Source organism: Arachis ipaensis, chromosome B06 (assembly GCF_000816755.2).
Source record: "Arachis ipaensis cultivar K30076 chromosome B06, Araip1.1, whole genome shotgun sequence".
NCBI lineage: Eukaryota > Viridiplantae > Streptophyta > Magnoliopsida > Fabales > Fabaceae > Arachis > Arachis ipaensis.
In genome coordinates, this window is record NC_029790.2 from 104,069,769 (window position 1) to 104,079,741 (window position 9,973).

The 9,973-nt window shown below is 35.6% G+C and overlaps 1 protein-coding gene across 7 annotated transcripts; it reads left to right on the forward strand.

The window, feature by feature from the left end:
- LOC107604769 (probable ADP-ribosylation factor GTPase-activating protein AGD14) lies at window positions 252-7,158 on the forward strand. 7 transcript variants are annotated; one of them, XM_021104700.1, is made up of 14 exons: window positions 254-652; window positions 1,066-1,149; window positions 1,506-1,593; window positions 1,682-1,743; window positions 1,859-1,955; window positions 2,420-2,693; window positions 2,775-2,869; window positions 3,493-4,164; window positions 4,286-4,414; window positions 4,516-4,632; window positions 4,703-4,798; window positions 5,397-5,526; window positions 5,652-5,700; window positions 6,580-7,153. In XM_021104700.1, exons 2-14 carry the CDS (start codon window positions 1,130-1,132, stop codon window positions 6,632-6,634), a joined length of 1,884 nt encoding a protein of 627 aa, XP_020960359.1. In that variant the 5' UTR covers window positions 254-652; window positions 1,066-1,129; the 3' UTR covers window positions 6,635-7,153. The 7 variants fall into 7 exon arrangements, with proteins under 7 accessions (XP_020960362.1, XP_020960360.1, XP_020960359.1 ...); XM_021104703.1 differs by having other exon boundaries at window positions 252-672; window positions 1,088-1,149; window positions 2,420-2,869; window positions 6,580-7,158; XM_021104699.1 differs by having other exon boundaries at window positions 2,420-2,869; window positions 6,881-7,155.

Consider the following 9,973-nt stretch of genomic DNA (forward strand, 5'->3'; position numbering starts at 1 on the left):
TATTATCACAATAATAATGATAAAAAAAACACAAACAAAAAAGGTTGCAATTATTATTATTTAAAAAAAAAAGAAAAGAAAAAAAAGAAGTGGACATAAACGTTGGCACTTCCCGTTACACTCAAAAGTGGTCCCACCAAACACCAGTGGCTCTATTTTCGGGAGCACACAGTAGAAACTAGTCAACATGGTGACCATAAGAGTTAAATAATTTTATTTATTTATTTTTTAAATCGGTAAAACGAAAATGCATTTTCTTTTTCTTTTATTGGCCACTATTATTCAGTTGTTCTTGTCCAAAATCACAAAGCGTTTCTTCTCTTAAATTTCACAATAACTACACACTAACTTCATCTTCTTCCGGAAACTCTACAGTTTCAGATCGAACACTCAAATCTTCGACGCAACGTCGTCGTTTTCACTTCGCCGATTTCTCTTAACTTCAGAGAACACTGTACCTGAAAAAGGCTGCATCTTTTTTTATATATTTCCGGAGTGCAAAATAAAATTTCTTCGGTTGCAGTTACTTCTAGGGTTTCTCGCGTTCTTTAGCTGTGATTTTTTCGTGAAATGGCGACAAGAAAGGAAGAAGAGAGGAACGAGAAAATCATCAGAGGTCTCATGAAGCTTCCGCCCAATCGAAAATGTATTATTTTTATTTTTATTTTTTTTGTTGCGTGTTTTCCTGTTCTATGCTGTGTGATTAATTCGAAGTTTTGAAACTTTTAGAAGCGTGATTGGTTGGAATTGAAGTGCTGGGAAGTTTAATTGAACCTTGAAGTTTTGCAGTTTTCTTAGATTTCCTTTATATTTAGATGAAATTAGCATCACAACTACTAATTTTGCTGAAGATGTGATTTGCTGAAGTCAGTGAAGTTGATTGATTTTTTCCTTCCCCTGAATTTGAGCCTGTAATTTCCCCCTTTCTTTGCATCCCATGAAGGGTTAAGTAATTTTATTTCCCAATTTCTGTGGATTCTAGACGATCTATGAACAGAAGTGCTCATGAAAGCTTTATCTTTCATATTACAAGATTAATTTCGACTTTAAATTCACCTTACTTGTACTTTAACAACCATTTGTGCAGGGCCCGCAATATGTTTGTACCAACTTTTGGACCTTCGTTTGCATGACTTGCAGTGGAATCCAGTGAGTTCCTTTTCATTGTTGTGAATATATTATGCTTTGTTTTCTCTTGGTGCAAGTTAAACATTTAGTCAAATCCAGAATCTTGAATTGTGCATAGCATTTCAGTAGGAGATAAGAGATTCCAAGTAATATTAATTACTTTCTTTTGGGTGGGTGCTTGGGTGGTGGGCTGCTGCTTTTTATTGAACAATTATACCCACCAATAACCTATAGCTTAATGGTAATAAATTATGTATATTCATTCAATCATACTTGGTATGGATTCTTTTTAATCATGAAATTCTCTTGGAGCTGAATTGGTGGTTATAATTGGTTATGGTGCATGGTTCTTAACTGTTTGTCTTTGTGCCATGCAGTCGTGAGTTTACCCATCGTGTGAAGTCTGTATCTATGGCAAAGTTCACATCACAGGAAGTTGATTCTCTTCAGAATGCGGGTAACCAGGTATAGTGTGCATTATCTTCTTTTGACATTTGGAGCTACATTTATTGTCTTCTCAAAGTGAGATTTATTCATGGCTATATCATTTCAGCGTGCACGGGAAATATATTTGAAAAATTGGGACTTCCAGAGGCAACGGCTGCCAGATAGCAGGTTTAATATGTTTTTGCTTTTTACTAAGGCTGCCAAATTAAAATGATATATTTACATATATGATTCTGAATATGGGAAGCTCATTATGTGACATAGTCATGTTTTTCTTTTGAAGCAATGTCGATAAAATAAGGGAGTTTATCAGGCACGTATACGTCGATCGAAGATATGCTGCAACCAAATCTTCTGACAAGCCTCCAAGAGATATGCAGGCAATCTATTCTTGCATATTTATTTGTCTATGCACAGCCATTTTCTTTAAGCTTATTTTTGCTTGAGTCTTATTTTAACTATAGTTTCTTTGTTTTTCCCCCCTCGAAACAAAGTTGCCAAGTTTTTGATGATATTTAATGGTGTAGAATATGTTTGATTGGTATGTTAACTACAAGGCATTCTTTTTTCCTGATAAATATTGAAGGGTGCTTTTATTTTATCTTATATTTAATTCAATTCTTAACATTGCATGAGAAGAAAAATATAAAAAGAAATTAATAATGGAGCCATATGGTTTTACTTTGTGTGTTTTGCTTATAAAACAAAAAGGACAGCCCGGTGCATAAGCATCTTGTGTTAATGCAGGGTCCAGTCTAGTTACTTGCCCTCATGCCCTGATAACATGAATTTGTTTCTTAATGTCAGTTTACGCAAAACATGTTATATTTGTCACTGAATGTAGAACCCTAGAATCAATGAAGATGATACACGGCGTGCTAGTTCTTATCACTCCTATTCACAAAGCCCTCCATATGATTACCAATACGAAGATCGACGGTATGGGAAACAAGCAGCTGCATTGACCAGGAAGCCTGGTTCAGATAAAGTTCGCTATGAAGGAAAGATGAGTAGTATTATCTATAGTCCTGGACGCTTCAGTGATCATGCCTATGAGGATAGATTTGCCAATGAGGGATCTGGTCCGAGAATTTCTGACTTTTCTGTGTCTAGTGGGGGTGAGCAATTCAAATCTGAGGTTCAGTCTCCCAACTTTCATAAGGATATTGGATTTCATAGTCCACCCTATCGGCATTCAGGTCACCATTCAAGTGAAGATGTCTGGGCTTTTGCAAGGAATACATCTCTGGAAACTAATGCTAAGAGAGATATGGAAGGAATTCGGCTTCCACAGGTTTGTTTCTCTTATTTTTACTTCTATGATGGATGCATTCAAAGATGTGTGTGCACTTTCAATATCCTAGTTTAAGCCCCAGTAGTTTATTTCGTATTCTATTCACCTTTTCACTTCTTTTGGTACCTTGTAAATGAAAAAGGTGCTAGATGTCTAATGTACTTCATAGTAGAAAATATTGATTCAGATAAATAGATTATTATCAGCTAGATTTCATCTTTCTTCGTTCATTTCCGTTCACTAATCAATTAACGAACCACAAATCTCAATTTACCCATAACACCGGTGGCTGGATATTTGGGATTAAGCTTAGCTGACTTGGTATTTTATTCTGCTCTAGGCACGTCAGACAATGTGTCTGCTTATTTCCCTCTGTGGTGTCTTCTTGATTTCTTGTTGATTAGACCTGTCTTGTTAATCTGAATATCATAAATAAGGATATATTGAAAAGTAGGTGCATTTTATTTTTAAGTTGGTGATGGACAAGTGAGTTTGTGTAATGTATTAATGTTTGTGTGAGCCTTTTTTATCTAAGTTCATGGTCCATGTGATCCTTTTTCAGCAGCATGCTGATTATATCTTTCTCTTAACACTGACGACATTAGTTTGTGCCTTTCCCTCAGAGGACTGCTTCACTGGGATCAATGGACAGCAACCTGTCATCTTTCAGATCTCACAATTCTGGTGGTTTAGTTGATTTTTTCTCTGAACCTGTCCAAGCTTTTGAACCGCTACAGACTAAAGTTTCTTGTGTTCCCCAACCACCTGGTCCAGCAGGTTCTACTAGCTCTGATATTTCCAACGCACCTGTTGCAGCAGAACCATCCATTGATCTTTTTCAGTTGCCAGGAGCACCCTCTCAGTCTACATCAGTGGATCTGTTTCAAGCATCTGTTTTGTCTGCAGTTCCATATTCCAATGAGAGTCAACCAACACAAACTTCCCAACCTTCATCAGTTGACTTTTTTGCAGACCTTTCTCAGCAGCCATCAACTGCAACCTCAGATGAAAAGTCATTGGAGTTATCTGCCCCTAAAAATGAAGGTTGGGCAACATTTGATATGCCTCAGTACACAGCATCTACTGCAAAAGTTGAAACTCCAGCAGTACTGCCATCAACTGCTGACACATTGCAGGACAGATTTGATCCATTCTTGAACTTGAATGGAGATATGCAATGGCCTTCATTTGAAACTTCTGGTGTTAGTGTTCCTTCTTCAGTTACATCTAATGTATGGCATGATGGTGCATGGAATGGAGAAGAACAAGTTTCTGTGACAGCAACAAGCACTCAAGTAAGTACTAGGAAGTTTGGTGCATAGCTGATTTTATATCATTGTGCTATACTCCTTGATAAATTACAAAATTGCTGACACTGCAATAAACCAAAACTTAAATAAGATTTCACATGTTGAGTCTGAACAGCCTTGGAGTGCATTTGAAGATTCTGTTACCCCGGCTTCTGCGGATGGCCTTAATCAGGGATTACAACTGCAAAATCTTCCATCAACTGATGATCAATATTTGGATTTAAGAGCTTCTGAGGTTGGTCTCCATATGGTGTTTACCATAATATTAGAGTTACTGTGTTAAAAATTAAAGAAATTCTGTATGTCTTTTCTCCTTAAAATTATATGTATAACCAGGGGTGCAATGAAGGTGGGATGCAAGGCATTGCCCCTATTGGCGGGTTTGATGATCATGAAATCTCATCAAATTTTAGTGGTGGCTCAGCATATCCTCCCTCTGCAATTCCTCCTATGGTTTGTGGGATTACTTCATATTTCGTCTATTTCAGTTTGCTTTAGCTTATCATTTTGTTATTCCTTTCAGGGAGAGAGTCAACCTAATGGAAACAGTCATAAATCAACTAATCCATTTGATTTTCTTGATGATGCTGATGTATCAGATGTAGAGCACGGTAATATGGTATGTCATGTAATGTGAATAGGGTATGGCTGATGATGTGTATATCACACTCAATAAACCAGTTTTAGTAACACTTGGTATTTCTGCATTTATTTGGGACACTCTTTTCATTTGGTATCACACTTTGGCACTAGTTTCTTAGTTTGATTAAGCATTTCTCTTCTGCTTTGTAAATATAATTAATTTCACCTCAATCTCAGGTTGCTGGTATTGAGTTTCTTCTGTATTTACATCTGTTGTTTTAGTCTGCCTATAGAAGTTGGTCAGCTGATTCGAATTCTGGATTTTTGTGCAAATGTGTGAATCATATATAATTTTTGTGTGTTATGACCATTCTTCTTTTACCTCTTTCCAGTGGGATAAGAACATGTATGATCAATGTTTAATGCTTTTATTTTGCTTTTTCACTTGATTGCATGATATATAATTCAGTACATTCATTTATTAGTTATGTCAATTTAGAACTGAGTAGTAACACTTCGTTGCTGCATAATTAAAAGATACAAATTTGACAATGTTATTTAAGGGATAGGAGACAGAAATTGTAAACTTGTTTCCAGTTTGCTGTAACCTATAATGTTTGCCATGTCACTTGCAGTTTCTTGATCTTAGCTCATTGCAAGCTGCTCTGCCCGATGCGCAGTTTCAACCCACTTTCCATAGTGGTATTGCCGAACCATGGCTTCCTCAAAATTCAGTTAACTCCTACATCTCCTCTGCTGGACAAGGTAGTCTTCCAAGACTAGTCATGCTGAGGTTTTAACACATTTTAAATGTGTATCATGAATTATAATTTACTTTATTTTTTCCCATCATTGTATTTTGAATTACTGATTTTGGTCCAATTACGCAGGTGGTGGTTTGACATTCTTGGCTGCTCAACCGCCAAGTTCTCAAATATCGTAAGTTGGCAAATATTCCCGGCTTCCTTTTTCCTGCCTTGAATATTTTGCTTGAGATTCTTTGTGATAGATGAATGTGTATATGCCTCATGCTTTATTCTTTGTGCTAAGATGTAAAATCTATTGGCATCTTGAACTTTAGTTATTGTCACCGTTGGAAGAGTATTTATGAATTTCTGATAGCACCTTCCATACCAAATCAGTCAAATACTGAGTCTGAGATACTGAAATTGAGGCTAGTAAATGCTATTGTCTTTGGTCCATGTCATGCAGATTCGACTAAGATTTTATGTTGATTGTCGAGGGCCTAGTGCAACCCTCCTCCTTTATGAGCTTGGGACCGGCTATATAACATGAGCTATGTAACATAGGCTAGTAAATTGTATCCAGAGGAAAACCTTCATTTAGTGGTCTTTTCTTAAATGGTTCATCCTTTATGGATATCCTTGAATATTTAAAAAATAATAATAATAATTACAGGGTATTGGCCACAAGATAGATTCCTCACTAACCCCGAAAGGGAAAGAAAACAAGGTCCACTAGTGGTTGTGAAGAGGCATTATTTGTTGCATGGCACTAAAGAAAAGATTGGGTGTGGTCCATTAGGATCCAGCTTTAGTAGATAAATGTGCATGTGATATAAAGTTGGAAGACTAGGCTATTGCAATGCTGTAAATCAAGTAATCTGCCCCGAGTGATTTTTGCTAAACAATTTTTTTTTTTAACCAAAACTAATTGATAATACAAAAAGCTACCATATTACATGGGAGGTAGGTTGCAGCATGAAGGTAGATTGGGAGAGGAAATTAATCTACATGTGTATTTTCGTAGGATTGAGTAATCACATTTTTGTTCATTGACTGAACTGCAAATTTGCAGGAATATCCAGACGCAGGAACCGGTTGCATCTTTTGGGGGAAATCCTTTTGCATAAGATTTGGCTGTAGAATGTAGCGTCAATCTTATAGAATTTGATGAATAGAGAAGCATAGTTAATTGTGAGAGATTTTAAATGCTTCTTATTTTCAGATTCGAATGATTGTTCAATTGTTTGATTACTTCCCACGGAAAGGAAGGCCTTGCAATATTCATAGTCCCAGCTATACACGGGCAATGCATCTGTATTTTTTGTAATTGATGGCATTGTAATTATAGTTCTTGATGTTTAATGTTCTGGCAGGTATTGAACGTGACATCAAAGTGGGTTTAGTACTTTAGTTCGAGACTTTTGAGGGTGTTTGACTTTGTAATTTTAGATGTAATTGTAATTGTAATTGTAATTTTGTGTTTTAAGAGCATCATTCCGTTGTGATGCTCATACCCATTCTATGTAGAATTGTAAGCTTGGTTAGGATAATCGGATTGAATTTATGTTGTTACATCTTCAAAGTACTCCTCTGGTTCTAAATAACCGTCTTGGAAGAAATCATATTTAAAAAAAATCAATTTGTTTGATTACGTGTTCAACTACATTGGTTTTTCTAATGTATTAATTTTTCCAACTGGATAGTTCTTTATTTATTTTAGTCGTTTGTGGTTGAACAATTAAATTTTCTTATGGATGATAGTTAAGACAATTATTATTATTTATTTAGTAATGATAACCTGTTTGTACCACGAGTGCCTTTGAAAATGTCTCATTATGGCCTGTTTGTAACATTCATGATGACGTTCAATCAACTATTTAAAGAAAGTTTGAATTAGTCATTATCATTATACGCATAAATTACATATGTATGGTCCATTAAGATACACGAGATTGCAAAATTATTATTAAGTAGTATAATTTGCGAAATAATTGATATGCATTTAAAAATACACAAACCACATATTGCAGACGTCAGCTAACTGCAAAGATGAGTATGCTGCTTATCCATCATGATTTAATTGGAACTTTGTGACTTATGTGTTATGTCAAAGCGTTTACGAAAGTTAGAACATCGAATTCATAATGAAAGAAAATAAAGTAGAATAAATAATTAGATACATTTCATCCTAATATATTCCTTAAATTATAAGATTCTATTGTAAAATAAATAAAAGATATACTAAATATAAAATAAAGATGTATAAATAGAAGACTCTAGTATTAATGTAATTAGCTCAATAGAAATTATTCATATATTTATAAGTAGTAACAAAAGAAAGAGAGAGAGAAACTATTCGTAGAAAATAAAGAGAGAGACGATTTTATTGATTGTGTGTATCCCCTCTTTGCCTCAGTACATGTATTTATAGGCACACAAAGTTTACATTTCAAACTTCATTTATTTCTTTCAACATAGGGAAAATGTGCCCTCATAAATGGGCATCCATCATCCTTATCCATCCTCGTCACAACACTCCCCTTTGGATGACCATTTAGGATTATTGCCTCGTTAAAACCTTACAAAAAAAAAAATCCAGTGGGAAAAAACCTTAGTGAAGGAAAAAGAGTACAATATCCTTTAGTGATGGGGACTGCCTCATTAAAAACCTTGTCAAGAAAAACCCAATGGGAAAAAAACCTGATCAAGGAAAAAAGAGTACAGTCTCCCCCTCTTGTTGACATCAGTTGATGTCTCGAAATCAGCGCATCCCAATCTCATGTACCAATCTTTCAAAGGAGGATTTTGGGAGTGACTTTGTAAATAAATATGCCAGATTGTCACTTGAGCGGATCTGTTGGACATCAATTGTCCCTTGATTTTGAAGATCATGAGTGAAGAAGAATTTGGGAGAAATATGCTTTCTTCTATCACCTTTGATATATCCGCCTTTAAGTTGAGCAATACATGTTGTATTATCTTCAAACAGGACAGTTGGAGCTATCTTCTGATTAATCAGTCCACATGATGACAGAATATATTGGATCACACTCCTGAGCCAAAAACACTCGCGACTTGCTTCATGTATCGCTAGTATTTCAGCATGATTAGAGGAGGTTGCTGCTATCGTCTGTTTCGTGGATCTCCATGATATAGCTGTACCACCATATGTGAATATGTATCCTGTTTGAGATCTCCCTTTATGTGGATCAGACAAATATCCAACATTTGCATAGCCAACTAATTGTGACTTGGATCCATAGGGATAAAACAATCCCATATCAACCGTTCCATGAAGATATCGAAAGATCTGTTTGATTCCACTCCAATGTCTTCTGGTTGGAGAGGAACTATATCTTACTAGTAAATTCACTGCGAATGATATGTCAGGTCGCGTATTATTGGCAAGATACATTAGCGCTCCAATGGCACTAAGATATGGTACTTCAGGACTAAGGATATCTTCATTTTCTTCTTTAGGACGGAATTGATCCTTTTTCACTTCCAAAGATCTTACGATCATTGGAGTACTTAATGGATGTGACTTATCCATATAAAATCTCTTCAAGATTTTCTCTATGTATGCCGCTTGATGAATAAAGATCCCAGTTTTTGTATGCTCGATCTGCAGGTCGAGACAAAATTTAGTCCTTCCAAGATCTTTCATCTCAAACTCTTTTTTCAGAGTTTTTATAATTGTTGGAATCTCTTCAGGAGTTCCAATGATATTTAAATCATCAACGTACACAGAAATTATAATGAACCCAGATGTAGATTTCTTTATGAAAACACATGGACAGATATCATCATTCTTGAATCCATTTTTGGTCAGATACTCAGTAAGACGATTATACCACATTTGTCCAGATTGCTTTAGACCGTATAATGATCTTTGCAATTTGACTGAGTATAACCCTTGCGAATATTCATTGGATGATTTAGATATTTTTAGTCCTTTAGGGACTTTCATATTGATATCCCGATCTAACGAGCCGTATAAGTAGGCTGTTACCACATCCATTAAATGCATATGCAGTTTATGATATGCAGATAAACTGACCAAATAACGTAATATTATCGTATCCACTACAGGGAAATACGTTTCTTCATAATCTATACTGGACCTTTGTGAAAAATCTTGTGCCACAAGTCGGGCTTTATAGCGCACAACTTCATTTTTCTCATTTCGTTTTCTCACAAATACCCATCGGTATCCAACAGGTTTTACATCTTCTGGTGTACGGACTATAGGTCCAAAGACTTCACGTTTTGTAACTGAGTCTAATTCAGCCTTCATGGCTTCTTCCAATTTTGGCCAATCATTTCTTTGTCGACATTCTTCGACTGATCTTGGCTCAAGATCCTTACTTTCATGCATGCTATTCAATGCCACATTATATGCAAATATTTCATTGACAATTGTCTTATTTCGGTCCCATTTCTCTCATGTAAAGACATAATTTATC